Consider the following 16921-nt stretch of genomic DNA (forward strand, 5'->3'; position numbering starts at 1 on the left):
TATATATATATATATATATATATATATATATATATATATATATATATTTATATATATATTTATATCGAAACGTTTCGCCTACTGTGTAGGTGAAACGTTTCGATATAAAGATACCTAACTGTTGCATAGCTGCAGTGTGTTAAAGCTCCTAGTCTATAAAACTGAAGTTTGAAAAAAATACTGCTGACCATCCTGGAAGGACACGGTGGAGTCTGCAGTTAATGCAACTACAACAAAGCATGAATAACCATCCTTCATGAAGGGTGTGTCAGGGTCAGGCATAGATTTCAGGGTGCCCTGGCGGAAAGAATTAATTTTGGGATTTCCTGCCAAGGCAAAGTATGTGCCAGCATACGCTAAGATCCATCTATGGTTTTTAAATAGAGGGAAGTTTCTGAGATATACCTAGGGGGGGGGGGCAGGAAAACAGTAATTATTTTTTTTAAATGGGGTTTATCTAGGAATCTGTTAGACAATTTTAATTTTATACGGGTCAGAAATCAGACTGGATGTCATAATGACTTTAATACTGCCATTCATTAACTATCCCAATACAAGGTATATACACCGAGAGGTGTTTATACCCAGTATTAGGGTATATACACCTGTTGGTGTATATATATATATATATATATATATATATATATATATATATATATATATATATATATATATATATATATATATATATATATACTGAAAGGTGTATATACCCTAATGTAAGTTTTGTATAGTATAGTAGATAGTCTTTATACCCCATTAACTAACCATCCTATCCTAGGGCACAATATTGTAATTCTTTATATCCTAAATAGTTGAAATCCTATCTTGGCAATGCTTGGGTTGATCAGGATACAAATATCCACATCGGGAAGTGACACATTCCGTTTTCCTTACCAATAAAACATCACCACCAGCATCCTTCCATTTGGTAGTTCAGTCTGGTAATGTTCATATGCAATGTGTTCAGTATTCATAAAGTTTGTTCTGGCAATATCAGATATTAAGAATATTTATAAACTGGCGTCATTGCTGGTGTGTACTGAAATCAAGCAGATGTTACACAAGGTAGGAGAGACCTGTGTTGGTGGACTGGTTGGTGGACTGGTTGGTGGACTGGTGTACTGGCTGGTGGACTGGTTGGTGGACTGGTTGGTGGACTGGTTGGTGGACTGGTTGGTGGACTGGTTTGTGGACTGGTTGGTAGACTGGTTGGTAGACTGGTTGGTAGACTGGTTGGTAGACTGGTGGACTGGTTGGTGGACTAGTTGGTGGACTGGTTGGTGGACTGGTTGGTGGACTGGTTGGTAGACTGGTTGGTAGACTGGTTGGTGGACTGGTTGGTGGACTGGTTTGTGGACTGGTTGGTAGACTGGTTGGTAGACTGGTTGGTAGACTGGTTGGTAGACTGGTGGACTGGTTGGTGGACTGGTTGGTGGACTGGCTGGTGGACTGGTTGGTGGACTGGTTGGTGGACTGGTTGGTGGACTGGTTGGTGGACTGGTGTACTGGCTGGTGGACTGGTTGGTGGACTGGTTGGTGGACTGGTTGGTGGACTGGTTGGTGGACTGGTTTGTGGACTGGTTGGTAGACTGGTTGGTAGACTGGTTGGTAGACTGGTTGGTAGACTGGTGGACTGGTTGGTGGACTAGTTGGTGGACTGGTTGGTGGACTGGTTGGTGGACTGGTTGGTAGACTGGTTGGTAGACTGGTTGGTGGACTGGTTGGTGGACTGGTTTGTGGACTGGTTGGTAGACTGGTTGGTAGACTGGTTGGTAGACTGGTTGGTAGACTGGTGGACTGGTTGGTGGACTGGTTGGTGGACTGGCTGGTGGACTGGTTGGTGGACTGGTTGGTGGACTGGTTGGTGGACTGGTTGGTAGACTGGTTGGTAGACTGGTTGGTAGACTGGTTGGTAGACTGGTTGGTAGACTGGTTGGTAGACTGGTTGGTAGACTGGTGGACTGGTTGGTGGACTGGTTGGTGGACTGGTTGGTGGACTGGTTGGTGGACTGGTTGGTAGACTGGTTGGTAGACTGGTTGGTGGACTGGTTGCAGAACTGGTTGTAGAACTGGTTGATGGACTGGTTACAGGACTGGTCGCAGGACTGGTTGGAGGATTAGTTACAGGACTGGTTGCAGGACTGGTCGCAGACTTGGCTTGAAGATTAATATATACTGTATCTTGTACTTGTAAAAATGAAGATTATTATATTATTATACCATGGAAGTACATCGTAGGATTGGTATCCTATAGTACGATGAAGGTAGATCGAAGGATTGGTATCCTATAGTACGATGAAGGTAGATCGAAGGATTGGTATCTTATAGTACGATGAAGGTAGATCGAAGGATTGGTATCCTATAGTACCATGAAGGTAGATCGTAGGATTGGTATACTATAGTACCATGAAGTTAAATTGTAGGACTGGTATCCTATAGTACCATGAAGGTAGATCGTAGGATTGGTATCCTATGGTACCATGAAGTTAGATCGTAGGACTGGGTTATTAATTCTGGGTTACTTGTTTCAATTACAGATAACTGGAATCTTGGAAAAATTAGAGGTAGTCAGGTCTGATCCAAGGAAGGGGAGAATAAGTCCTATCCCTTGGATCAAGAGCCCCTCATCAGCATCAAGGAACCTCTCTTAAAGAGAATGAAGAAAAAGAGAGCTCCATTTCCTTGGACTAAGAGCTATTCTCTGGCATCGAAGTGCAGGGAGCACTGGTTGAAGGGAATACTGTGTACACACACACACACACACACACACACACACACACACACACACACACACACACAAAGCTGTTGTACAGCCATATCAGAAGGAAAACAACAGTCAAGGACTAGTAATCAGACTGAGGAAGGAAGGAGGGGAGACAGACTGGACTACAGTAGTCCGGAATGGTGGGGTACACCAACAAGTGCTGGATATACTACACACAACCGAGGAGGTGGTGAAAAGGCTGCTAAGTGAGCTAGATACCTCAAATTCGGTGGAATCTGACATCTTTCCGTAGGTCCTGAGAGAGGGAGCAAAGGCACTGTGTGTGCCATTAACAACAATCTTCAACACATGCATCGAATCAGGGTGATTACCGGAGATGTGGAAGACGCAAATGTAGTCCCAATCTTTAAGAAAGAAGACAGGCAGGTGGTAATAAACTACAGATCAGTATAACTGACATGCACAGTATACAAAGTCATGGAGAAGATTATCGGGAAAAGAGTGGTAGAGCACCTAGAGAGGAATGAGATTATACATGATAACCAGCACAGTTTCAGGGAGGGGAAATCCTCCGTCGCAAACCTGTTAGTTTTACAACAAGGTGAGAGAAGTAAGACAAGAGAGAGAGAGAGAGAGAGAGAGAGAGAGAGAGAGAGAGAGAGAGGAGGGGGGGGAGTGGGTAGACTGCATATTCTTGGACCGCAAGAAGGCCTTCGACATAGCCCCACACAAGAGATTAGTGCAAAAGCTAGAGTAGCAAGCAGGAATAACAGGAAAAGCACTCCAATGGATCAGAGAATACCTGACAGGAAGGATATAAAGAGTGAAGGTACGTGACATTGTATCAGAGTGGGCGTCTGTGAAGAGCGGAGTTCTGCAGGGTTCAGTCCTAGGATCGGTGCTGTTTCTCGTATATGTGAATGCCATGACGGAAGGGATAGATTCAGAGGTGTTCCTGTTTGCAGACGATGTGAAGCTAATGCGGAGAATTCAAGTTGATGAGGATCAGGCTGGACTACAAACGGATCTTGACAGTCTGCAATCCTGGCTCCTGGAGTTTAACCCCGCCATATGCAAAGTCATGAAAACTGGAGAAGGTGAAAGAATACCGCAGACAGAGTACAGACTAGGGGGCCAAAGACTGCAAACCTCACTCAAGGAAAAGGATCTTGGAGTGAGTGTAATACCGAGCACATCTCCTGAGGCGCACATCAACCAGATAACTACTGCAGCATATGGGCGCCTGGAAAACCTATGAATAGCGTTTCGACACCTCAGTAAGGAATCGTTCAAGACTGTGTACACCGTGTACGTCAGACCCATGCTGGAGTATGCAGCACCAGTATGGAATTCACACCTTGTCAGGCAAGTCAAGAAATTAGAGAGAGAGTGCAAAGGTTTGCAGCAAGACTAGTCCCGGAGTTAAGGGACATGTCCTACGAGGAGAGATTTAAGGGAAATCAATCTGACAGTACTGTAGGACAGGAGAGATAGGGCGGACATGATAACGACATATAAAATACTGAGAGGAATTGACAGTGGATAAGGACAGGATGTTTCAGAGATGGGACACAGCAACAAGGGGACACAACTGGAAGTTGAAACTCAGATGAGTCAGACGAATTTTTAGGAAGTAGTTCTTCAGTCATAGGGTTTTCAGGAAGTGGAACAATCTAGACAGTGATAAAGAGAAGGCAAGATCCATACATAGCTTTAAGAAGAGGTGCGATAAAGCTCATGGAGTAAGGGGAGAGAGGACCTAGTAGCGACCAGTGAAAAGGCAGGGCCAGGAGCTGTGAATCTACCCCTGCAACCACAAATTGGTGAGTACAAATAGGTGAGTACACAGGTTTATAGATGTCCCCTCAGAAATATATTAATTACTTATTTTCCATATTTTGGTATCATGCAAAAAAAGGTAACTAAGAAATATCAAAAACCTTAGAATAAATTATGTTTTATTGATATCTATTGCGTAAATGAATAACAGGGGTATTCAAAATAATATGAAAAGGCCTAATGGTTATTATTTTTGTGGTTAGGCTTGAGTAGAAGCTGGGTCATGACCCAGTAGGCTTACTGGCTGGCATGACACAGTAGGCCTACCGCTGTGTTTCTATATTATGGTTGGAACAGAGGTTACTACAGCTGACAGCCACCTCTGAAGGACTGATTGACAGAGCTGAGGCTCTGTTAATAGCTTCCATAGTCTCCATTGCCACCGTCATAGCTGCCACCATAGTCACCACCTTGACCTCCATAGTCACCATACTGGGCCATTGCTGAGACTAGAGGAGCCAGCATCATCACCAGCAGCAGTAGAAAGTGCATCTGAAAAAGAAAATTCAACATATATATGTATATATATATATATATATATATATGTCGTGCGGAATATGTAAAACTGGTCAATTAGCAAGAACTCATTTAAAATTAAGTCCTTTCTAAAATTTTCTCTTATACGTTTAAAGATATATTTTTTTCATTAATGTTGATGTAAAAATTTATAATTTTGCACCAAAAGGAACTTAGAAAACTTACCTAACCTTATTATAACAAGAATAATTTATTTTAGCCTAACCCAACTAAATATATTTTAGATTTGTTTACAATAATTTAATACTAAACAAACACAATCAAATATTTTTTTTTCGTTAGGTTCAGAATGATTTTGGCGAAATTATTGCATACACAAATTTTCATTTGTCCTATATGGCAAGATGAGCGTTGCTATTTAAGCCAAGATCGCAAGTTCTGCCTGTTCGGCACGACATATATATATATATATATATATATATATATATATATATATATATATATATATATATATATATATATATATATATATATATATATATATACACACTGAGAGTTTACTTAAATCCCTATGTTAGGAATAACAGAATTCTTGAGTGGTAACGAACAGATGTTATGTGGCTTTAAATACTGTTAGGCAATTATTCATCGTTCAAATATGCACGAGTGTCACTTGTGGTAGTAGAATTGACTACACAGACATACAAAGACAACCATTATATAATTGACAAGAAGACAGTAACATAAAGATCAGAGTTTACTACACTAAAACAATAGAGTGAATAATGGAGGAAACACCAGACATCATGACTCTCACTGAGACAAACATATATCTAACAATACTCCCAGTTGGGTATCAAATGCTGAGGAAAGCACAAAAAAGAAAGCGGGTGAAGCCAAGATGCGGTTAGTAATGAGTTAGGAGAGAGCTTCAAGGCACCGAGAAAGATAGGAAGGAGTGAGAACAACCACAATACAACTGGTAATATCACAAGTGATGGAACCGAGGTAATATTGACAGTATTATACAATCCTCCAACAAACAGTAAAAAACTGAACCTATAATAATACCAGGAAAGCAACAGGGTTATACTAACAACCTTAACAGGAGTAACGGAGTCAACAGGAGTAACGGAGTCAACAGGAGTAACGAAGTCAACAGGTGTGACGAAGTCAACAGTTGTAACGGAGTCAACAGGTGTAACGAAGTCAACAGGAGTAACGAAGTCAACAGTTGTAACGGAGTCAACAGGTGTAACGGAGTCAACAGGTGTAACGAAGTCAACAGGTGTAACGAAGTCAACGGGTGTGACGAAGTCAACAGTTGTAACGGAGTCAACAGGTGCAACGGAGTCAACAGGTGTGACGAAGTCAACAGTTGTAATGGAGTCAACAGGTGTAACGAAGTCAACAGGAGTAACGAAGTCAACAGGAGTAACGGAGCCAACAGGAGTAACGGAGTCAACAGGAGTAACGGAGTCAACAAGAGTAACGAAGTCAACAGGAGTAACGGAGTCAACAGGAGTAACGAAGTCAACAGGAGTAACTGAGTCAACAGGTGTAACGGAGTCAACAGGAGTAACGAAGTCAACAGGAGTAACGGAGTCAACAGGTGTAACGGAGTCAACAGAAGTAACGAAGTCAACAGGAGTAACGAAGTCAACAGGAGTAACGGAGTCAACAGGTGTAACGGAGTCAACAGGAGTAACGAAGTCAACAGGAGTAACGAAGTCAACAGGAGTAACGAAGTCAACATGTGTAACGGAGTCAACAGGAGTAACGAAGTCAACAGGAGTAACGAAGTCAACAGGAGTAACGGAGTCAACAGGAGTAACGGAGTCAACAGGAGTAACGGAGTCAACAGGAGTAACGGAGTCAACAGGAGTAACGGAGTCAACAGGAGTAACGAAGTCAACAGGAGTAACGAAGTCAACAGGAGTAACGAAGTCAACAGGTGTAACGAAGTCAACAGGAGTAACGAAGTCAACAGGAGTAACGAAGTCAACAGAAGTAACGAAGTCAACAGGAGTAACGGAGTCAACAGGAGTAACGAAGTCAATAGGAGTAACGAAGTCAACAGGAGTAACGGAGTCAACAGGAGTATCGGAGTCAACAGGAGTAACGGAGTCAACAGGAGTAACGAAGTCAACAGGAGTAACGAAGTCAACAGGAGTAACGAAGTCAACAGGTGTAACGAAGTCAACAGGAGTAACGAAGTCAACAGGAGTAACGGAGTCAACAGGAGTAACGGAGTCAACAGGAGTAACGGAGTCAACAGGAGTAACGAAGTCAACAGGAGTAACGAAGTCAACAGGAGTAACGAAGTCAACAGAGTAACGAAGTCAACAGGAGTAACGGAGTCAACAGGAGTAACGGAGTCAACAGGAGTAACGGAGTCAACAGGAGTAACGGAGTCAACAGGAGTAACGGAGTCAACAGGAGTAACGAAGTCAACAGGAGTAACGAAGTCAACAGGAGTAACGAAGTCAACAGGTGTAACGAAGTCAACAGGAGTAACGAAGTCAACAGGAGTAACGAAGTCAACAGAAGTAACGAAGTCAACAGGAGTAACGGAGTCAACAGGAGTAACGAAGTCAACAGAAGTAACGAAGTCAACAGGAGTAACGGAGTCAACAGGAGTAACGGAGCCAACAGGAGTAACGGAGCCAACAGGAGTAACAGAGTCAACAGGAGTAACGGAGTCAACAGGAGTAATGGAGCCAACAGGAGTAACGGAGCCAACAGGAGTAACAGAGTCAACAGGAGTAACGGAGTCAACAGGAGTAACGGAGTCAACAGCAGTAACGGAGTCAACAGGAGTAACGAAGTCAACAGGTGTGACGAAGTCAACAGGAGTAACGAAGTCAACAGGAGTAACGGAGTCAACAGGAGTAACGGAGTCAACAGGAGTAACGGAGTCAACAGGAGTAACGGAGTCAACAGGTCCAAAACAAAACTATTGATTATAGAGAATTTCAACACAAACAAACAATATAAGAGAAGTGAAGACTGAAACAAGTGAATGATAACATGACTGAAGTGATGACAGAAACTTTATTAACAAAATCACTACATATGCAGTACTTAGAGGACTTGATACAACAGAAAGACACAGCATATTTGTTAGTAGGGAAACACTGGACAAGGAGACATAGGTCAAAGTTAATGACATAAATGTGTCACAGGGTCGTTAGGAGGCACTTGTTCACTGTGAGGGTAGTTAGGAACTGCAACTCTGAATGAGAACATAGTGGAGGCAGAACCCACATTCAGTTTTAATAATAGGTACCATAGTAGTAATGAGGCAAATGTAGTGTGACCATTTGTAATTATGAGGTTGAGTTAGGATCCTAAACTCGACCCCCTGTAACTCTAACAGACGAGTACACAAGAAAAAAAATAGTTTAAAGCCTATAGGCTACACGAGAGTCATTAAGGCTACTTGTTACCTATTCCTCACCAGACATGAATATTTTAATACTTAAAATAAGGGTTAAATTAAGCTCTCAGCATATACATACTGAGAACCATACACCTTCAGGTGTATGTACAACACATACGGGTTTAACTTCCACAAGAATACAATAAGAACACGAGAGATGTACCAGAGGACAGACAGTCTTACCTTCAGTACTGTTTAAGAACCAGCCAGGTACGACACAGCGGTCACAGTCTCTTATATACCCCAACAGTTTACCAAAGTTTTTGGTTCCTGAATTCATTGATATATATATATTTTTAAATAAAAAATCTAAATGTCTTCTAATGTGGGTTTGTAGTTTTTATCTAAATTAATATAAAATCCGTATATTATCATTTGTATATAGTATCACAATGAAAAAATAATATGCGATATATCTTTATGTGAACATCTAGAGAAACAGTTACTAATTTCTAGAGGGTATCTTACCCACACATTTGAGTATCACCAGCATGCCATCTACATCCTGGTGGGTACGCCATCTAGATCGTGGCCTTGGGATTTTTAGTTCAATATCTTTATTATGTACCCCATACCCATCCTGTGGGCGGTAGTCGAAAGATTACAGAGGTACATAAGGGGTCCAGGGACTGGACCCCAATGTTTTGATAGGTGAACAAGGTACAAAGGTAATGAATCATGTACACGTCTATTGGAGACTGAGGACTTTGGGGTATTCTGGGATATTTTGACAGGGGATAAAACAGGTGAAGGGGGGAAGAAAAAGCGATTGAAATGTGTTTTCGAGAATGAGACGTTTCACTAACACGTTGTAAACAGCGTCTTAATTCCTATTACAGAGGTTGAAATATAATGTAATTGAGTATATACTGACAGATACATACTTTATAAAGTGTTCAGGTCGGACCGTAATGTCATCATAAGATTGTTTCTCCTATGTGCTGGTTATATGTGTATAGAAGAGATATGTTAGAGATATGTTGTACTTTTCTAACTGTAGTGGTGGCACACCTCTGGCAAGACAGTGGAGTGAATGATGATGAAAGTGGTTTTTTTTTCCGGGTCATCCTTGGTGGGAAACGACCGATGTGTTAATAAAATAAAATAAATAAAAACTGTGTAGAAAGACATGAGGATCTGTCCCCTTGGTTAAAGTGGGGAGGAGCAGTGAGGAGCAGTAAGCATCATAGATGCAACAAGTGTCTTCAACAAGGCTAATGTTACTACCGTTCTTGGTAATACACGTGAAAGGTAGGTGAATCATGCAACAAGGTGTTAGTAATAGTGTGATGCATCAAGGAGCAGCCTCTGGCTTATTAATGGTATGCAATACCCGTAGCTGAAGAGTAAGGCACGTGTATTAACGTTGGTTGACGGCTTTGAGGGGACTTGAGCTAGAGTTCGTCACGGCCATGCTAGCGAGAGATTCGTCTGTAAACACTTGCATTTGTGGTCACAGTGGTGCCTATGCTAACCTTCCTATGGTGTAGAAATATACCTAGTTGGATGAATCTTATTGTAACCAGCTGGTCCAGTGGCTAACGCGTCGGTCTGGAGTTTTATGACTCTCTGATCGCGGGTTCAAACCCCGCCCGTGGTATGGTTTGTTTGCAATCGTGTCATTACGATTCCGTGAGTCAGTTATATGATATGTGTCTTATTCCTCAATTTCTCAAGCAGAGTTATAAATTCTGGCGTCAAGAAATGCAGGTCTAAATTAACCCACTAGATAACATACTAGTTTGAAAACTGGAAGGACTAGAGGCTTTATTACGAATACAAACGTTTAAGGGGAATTGACAGAGCAAATACTAATAGATCCTTATAATTAATAGAACCAGGATCAGGGGGACTCGTGTCACAGCTAATGACAGATGAGCCTTGAGGGTGAAGTAGAGATGAGTGCTCCTTTTTTAAGTGAACGTGATTGACCTGACTAGGTTAAGGCATTGGTTTAAGCCGATGGGAGAATTGGACCTGCCTCGCATGGGCCAGTAGGCCTGCTGTAGCGTTCCTTCTTTCCTATGCTCTTATGTACACAGAGTAGACATGATAGTCCAAGAGGACAAAATATAGTAATACCGGTGAAAGAGGCTTAAGAGGTGGGGTCAGGAGCTGAGATCCAACCTCCGTAGACACAAATCAGAAACACCTTAATATATTTATTATTGAGAATATATTTCAATTTTTTTTCTTTTCTAATCTCTTGTTTTTTTCTATCTGTAGATCCTCAATTATCTCAAGCTCTTCAATTTTGTCAAGGCACGATTTCAGTGGCATACCTACCTTCATATGGGTGGCATACCTCCCTACATATGGGTAGCATACCCACCTACATATGGGTAGCATACCCACCTACATATGGGTAGCATACCCACCTACATATGGGTAGCACACCCACGTACATATGGGTGGCGTACTCACCTGGATATGGGTAGCATACCTACCTCGACGTGTGTCATGTATCCAGCTGGGTATGTGTAACGTATCCACCTGGGTATGGGTAGCATCCTAGATCCTGGTGATAGCCAAATATTTAAGATGCCCTCAATAAGCTCATGGCTAACTTTCCCAGAAACTGATATATCAAATATTTATCAAATAATCGTTCACTGTGGTGCTAAATACGGCCACTAATACATAATCTATTAGTAATTTACGTAAGAAATACTATGAGTCAACATCAGCAGATGTTAGAGAATCTCATATAAAAATAAACATATTTCTGGGATTTCGAAAGCCAGCAACTTTGATAAACAGTTGGGGTATATAAGAGACTGAGGGCGCTGTGTTGTAACTGGCTGGTTTTTACACAGTACTGAAGGTGAGACTGTCCTTCTCTGGTTCTTTTCTAGTGTTCTTATTGTATTCTTGTGGAAGTTAAACCCGTATGTGTTGTACATACACCTGAAGGTGTATGGTTCTCAGCATATGTTGAAAGTTAAATTTCATCCTTATTTTAGGGACTAAAGTATTCTTGTCTGGTGGTGAACACGTGAGATGGAGCTTTAATGACCCCTTCGTGTAGTCAATAGGCTTTAAATTTCATTAATTAACCATACAACAGCGCCAGGGGAGTGGATGGAGTAAGGGAGTAATTAGTCTTGATCTGGGGAAGGGAAGGGAAGGGTAGCTGCAGTTTCTGAGATCAAAATCCCTTCACTAGCATCAAGGAACCCTGCCAAGGAATTACTCTCAGTAACTTGCTTTGTAAACATAATATTCCCAGGACAGTGACGCCCTTGTGAATTTAATTTTAATCTGTTGCGATATTGTGGACTGATTTTTCTGCTTGTGATTTTCATCTTAAAATCTTAAAACACGTATATACAAATACACAGACAGACTTTTGGATAAAATATCCAAGGTTCTTGGGGAGGCAGGTACCGTGCAGTTCTCTCAGTACTCGTCTGCTGGAGGTCCAAGGGGTCGAGTTTAGGTTCCTAACTCAACCTCATAATTACAAATGGTCACACTATATTTGCCTCATTACTACTATTGTACCTATTATTAAAACTGAATGTGGGTTCTGCTTCCACTATGTTCTCATTCAGAGTTGCAGTTCCTAACTACCCTCACAGTGAACAAGTGCCTCCTAACGACCCTGTGACACATGCCATTAACTTTGACCTATGTCTCCTTGTCCAGTGTTTCCCTACTAACAAACATGCTGTGTCTTTCTGTTGTATCAAGTCCTCTAAGTACTGCATATGTAGTGATTTTGTTAATAAAGTTTCTGTCATCACTTCAGTCATGTTATCATTCACTTGTTTCAGTCTTCACTTCTCTTATATTGTTTGTTTGTGTTGAAATTCTCTATAATCAATAGTTTTGTTTTGGACCTGTTGACTCCGTTACTCCTGTTGACTCCGTTACTCCTGTTGACTTCGTTACTCCTGTTGACTCCGTTACTCCTGTTGACTCCGTTACTCCTGTTGACTCCGTTACTCCTGTTGACTCCGTTACTCCTGTTGACTTCGTTACTCCTGTTGACTCCGTTACTCCTGTTGACTCCGTTACTCCTGTTGACTCCGTTACTCCTGTTGACTCCGTTACTCCTGTTGACTTCGTCACACCTGTTGACTTCGTTACTCCTGTTGACTCCGTTACTCCTGTTGACTTCGGTACTCCTGTTGACTCCGTTACTCCTGTTGACTCCGTTACTCCTGTTGACTCCGTTACTCCTGTTAAGGGTGTTAGTATAACCCTGTTGCTTTCCTGGTATTATTATAGGTTCAGTTTTTTACTGTTTGTTGGAGGATTGTATAATACTGTCAATATTACCTCGGTTCCATCACTTGTTATATTACCAGTTGTGTTGTGGCTGTTCTCACTCCTTCCTATCTTTCTCGGTGCCTTGAAGCTCTCTCCTAACTCATTACTAACCGCATCTTGGCTTCACCCGCTTTCTTTTTTGTGCTTTCCTCAGCATTTGATACCCAACTGGGAGTATTGTTAGATATATGTTTGTCTCAGTGAGAGTCATGATGTCTGGTGTTTCCTCCATTATTCACTCTATTGTTTTAGTGTAGTAAACTCTGATCTTTATGTTACTGTCTTCTTGTCAGTTATATAATGGTTGTCTTTGTGTGTCTGTGTACCCAATTCTACCACCACAAGTGACACTCGTGCATATTTGAACGATGAATAATTGCCTAACAGTATTTACAGCTCCATGACATCTGTTCATTACCACTCAAGAATACTGTTATCCCTAACATAGGGATTTAAGTAAACTCTTAGTGTGTGTATATATATATATATATATATATATATATATATATATATATATATATATATATATATATATATATATATATATATATATATATATATATATAGTGTGTGTGTGTGTGTGTGTGTGTGTGTGTGTGTGTGTGTGTGTGTGTGTGTGTAGAGAGAGAGAGGTACCAGCTCTAGAACTGAACTGGGGACCCTCATCCTCATTATTATTATAATCAAGGGGGAAGCGCTAAACCCGGAGGATTATACTGCGCCTGGGGGGGGATGTGGAAGGCATTCAGGCTTAATTCGGGGAACTGGAGCACAGATCCAATTCCCTAAATCAAGAGCCCCTCACCAACATCAAGGAACCTTCCTTGAGGGGTCCTCATCCTCAGAGAAGAGAGTATACCTCAGGGAAAACTCAAGGTTCTTCCCGGAGCTATTTGAATATTTTCTTCTCCCACTGCCCCTTATATTCTATGTGAACTTAATTTGAAAACAAAATACAAAATATTAAGTTTGTGTTGCAGATGCGTTCACTGGTGTTGGTGGTGTTGATGGCTGCTGCTCTGGTCTCCGCCAGACCCCAGTTTGACTTCCCTCGTCCTGAGGAGAACTTTGGAGGCTTCAGTCAGTTCAGTGAGTCCGAGGCTGCTGCCGGCTTCGAAGAAGTTCGCTCTGAGAACTTTAATCAAGGCTTTGGCGGCTTTGATCAAGGGTTCGGAGGTGGCTTCGGTCAAGGTGGCTTTGATCAAGGGTTCGGAGGTGGCTTCGGTCAAGGTGGCTTTGGAGCCGTGATATAGAACTGATGCTGCTCTCTCTATTACACTTTCTAACAGGCTGTAACAGCCTGTTTAGAAGTGTATAGTAGTGCAATGTAATCACTGCAGTAGGCCTACCGACTCTAATCCAAAATTCTACACAAAATTTTATTTTTCTTAGCCATTTTTTCAGATTTTTTTTATCATATTTCTGAATCATCATTGTAATACACGTCAAAAAATATAATAAATTCTAATGTATCTGATATTTCAAAATTCCTTTTTTATTTATGACCCCATGATAGGCTGAATTAGTAATTATTGCATTCATGAACGGCTGCGCTAAACCCATAAGGATCACACAGCGCTTGAGGGGAATAGAGGTAATCAGGTTCAATTCGAGGAAATGGAGCCCCTGACTACCATCATGGTAGAACTTTATCAAGGCACACACACACTTATATATATATATATATATATATATATATATATATATATATATATATATATATATATATATATATATATATATATATATATGCATATGAATATATATATGAATATGAATATTTCCTTTGGTTTATATAAATTAGATCCATTTATAATTAATAGAATTTGGGAAGAATTTAATAATACACTGGACAAATAATTTTTAAATTTTCTTGGGTAGAATAGCTTGGGGGTGAGTTGTGCAAAGGACCTATCCAAGTTGGCTCGCCGCGCGTCACGTGTTTAACCGTTGTGGGATCTGATAGTGAGGTGCTGGTCAGACCCCTTATATAGCTTCCTTGGATGCTTCACTTTCATAGTTCCTTGATAATGTGAGTAGTCACGAAAGCGCTTGGAATTTCTCTGTTCTTTCAGAGTGGTTGTTTTGCATATTTTGAAATCACCTGTTTACTGTGATCTTATTGCATATATATATATATATATATATATATATATATATATATATATATATATATATATATATATATATATATATATAGAGATATATATATATATATATATATATATATATATATATATATATATAATACGTAATTTGCAGATATTAATTAAGAGTATGTTTGTTTATTATGTTTTATTGATAAATGTTAGTTACATAAATTACTGCTACAGATTGTTAAAAATAATGTGACACATGGTACAGAAGGTCTAACTAGCACATGACATCAGCGCTAAATGTTAGTCGAAGTGAGCGAAGTACCACAAGTACGGAAGAGGTGCTCCAACTAGCCGTAGAACCCGCCATTCCAGAAGCCTCCAGGACGCCAACCACCGTAGTAGCCTCCTGGGTAATAGCCTCCACCGTAGCCAAATCTGTTGAACCCCCCGAAACCTCCGCCGTAGCCGTATGGGTTCAAGAAGATCTCGTGGGAGCCACTGTGAGGTTTGGCAGCCACAAAGGCAGCCATTACCATAACCAGCAGCAACAACAACAACAGTCCACGCATCTGTAACACAACGCATCTGTATAAATTATTATATCACACACTAACGCAAACAGAAAACACTTCAGTAAGCCTACTAATCCCTACTAGGCATGTTCAGCTCACACCAAACCATTCCTAATTATCTCTAAACTTTATCATTAAAAGTCCCAGAGGAATCTCTTTCAACTCATCGGAATTTGCATCGCAAGGACAGCGATTTTCCATAGACTTACTAAATGTGTCCAAATGGCTTTTTAATGTTTCTCTTTGTATTGTTATCTGGTATAATATTGTGCATCGATACCATGCCCAGCCCTTCTAGGGTAGGGTAGGTGCCTGAGCCCGAGCCTTTAGCTCATAAGACTGTCATTCCCATTAGCCCCCTTGGGGCGGGGATGGCAGACCAGAGAGGCCTAGCTTGTGGCTAGGCCTGGGGACAGTTTGTCCCAAAAATGAGGAGGTACTTGTGCCTCCTCCCATGGGAGATTTAGGTCTCAGACACTCCCTAAAGAGGGAGCCAAGGCCGGGCCACCACTTGGAAAAGGCCCGGGCCGGGAGAATACCGGCGAATCTTTAATAATAATAATAATAATATAATATTGTGACCTTTTCCCCCTGATAAACTTCTTGTGGTCGTGTATTAATGGCGTTGTTTATGGATTGAGACACTTATGCAACATATGGGAATCTTTATTGAGGAAACGTTTCACCACACAGTGGTTTCATTAGTCAGACTGATAAAGCCACTGTGTGGCGGTACGTTTCCTCAATAAAGATTCCCATATGTTGCATAAGTGTCTCAGTCTTCAACTTGTCTGTTTTTTAAACCATATATCACACGTTGTTTCTGGCTCACCACGACACTTCAGCTAGTTATTCGATCGTAGTATAACTCTGACAAGTTGCACTTTGTATCAAACTGGTTATCATTTTTAAGGGCACATCTTTCAGTAAGAATTATCAGTCACTTCCCGTGTAATTCAATCTGTGAATAATTAGTCACATGTGCAACATCTGGGTATCTTTATTTGTAGACGTTGCGCCCTCCAATGGCTTTATCAATACAGATTCTTGGACATAACTAGAAAACAGAAGAACTATGTACAAAAGGTGAGGTAATGAGTCCCTCAGCCTTGGAGTAGAGATGCACCTGTACAACCACGGTGCTCTCAGCACCACCTCCAAGGCTGAGGGACTCATTACCTGGAGTTTACCTGGAGAGAGTTCCAGGGGTCAACGCCCCCGCGGCCCGGTCTGTGACCAGGCCTCCTGGTGGATCAGAGCCTGATCAACCAGGCTGTTGCTGCTGGCTGCACGCAAACCAACGTACGAGCCACAGCCCGGCTGGTCAGGAACCGACTTTAGGTGCTTGTCCAGTGCCAGCTTGAAGACTGCCAGGGGTCTGTTGGTAATCCCCCTTATGTATGCTGGGAGGCAGTTGAACAGTCTCGGGCCCCTGACACTTATTGTATGGTCTCTTAACGTGCTAGTGACACCCCTGCTTTTCATTGGG

At 41.4% G+C, this 16921-nt stretch overlaps 1 protein-coding gene and 2 long non-coding RNA genes across 3 annotated transcripts in view; 1 reads left to right on the plus strand and 2 right to left on the minus strand.

The window, feature by feature from the left end:
* Nucleotides 1–4669: 4669 nt before the first annotated feature.
* Nucleotides 4670–8797, minus strand: LOC138855237 (uncharacterized). The gene is made up of 2 exons (XR_011394428.1): nt 8670–8797; nt 4670–5059 (listed from the first exon to the last, which is right to left on the minus strand). It is a non-coding gene; the product is annotated as an uncharacterized lncRNA (long non-coding RNA).
* Nucleotides 8798–11213: 2416 nt separating this feature from the next.
* LOC128702984 (keratin, type I cytoskeletal 15) lies at nt 11214–14233 on the plus strand. Its single transcript, XM_053797492.2, has 2 exons — nt 11214–11310; nt 13742–14233. The coding sequence occupies exon 2, from the start codon at nt 13742–13744 to the stop codon at nt 14012–14014; it is 273 nt and encodes a 90-aa protein (XP_053653467.1). The 5' UTR covers nt 11214–11310; the 3' UTR covers nt 14015–14233.
* An 808-nt stretch (nt 14234–15041) lies between these two features.
* Nucleotides 15042–16921, minus strand: part of LOC128703060 (uncharacterized) — a 3026-nt gene continuing 1146 nt past the window's right edge. Inside the window, exon 2 of the long non-coding RNA XR_008409202.2 lies at nt 15042–15429. This is a non-coding gene — a long non-coding RNA (uncharacterized lncRNA). The remainder of the gene's footprint in view (nt 15430–16921) is intronic.

Source organism: Cherax quadricarinatus, chromosome 86 (genome assembly GCF_038502225.1).
Source record: "Cherax quadricarinatus isolate ZL_2023a chromosome 86, ASM3850222v1, whole genome shotgun sequence".
Classification (NCBI taxonomy): domain Eukaryota; kingdom Metazoa; phylum Arthropoda; class Malacostraca; order Decapoda; family Parastacidae; genus Cherax; species Cherax quadricarinatus.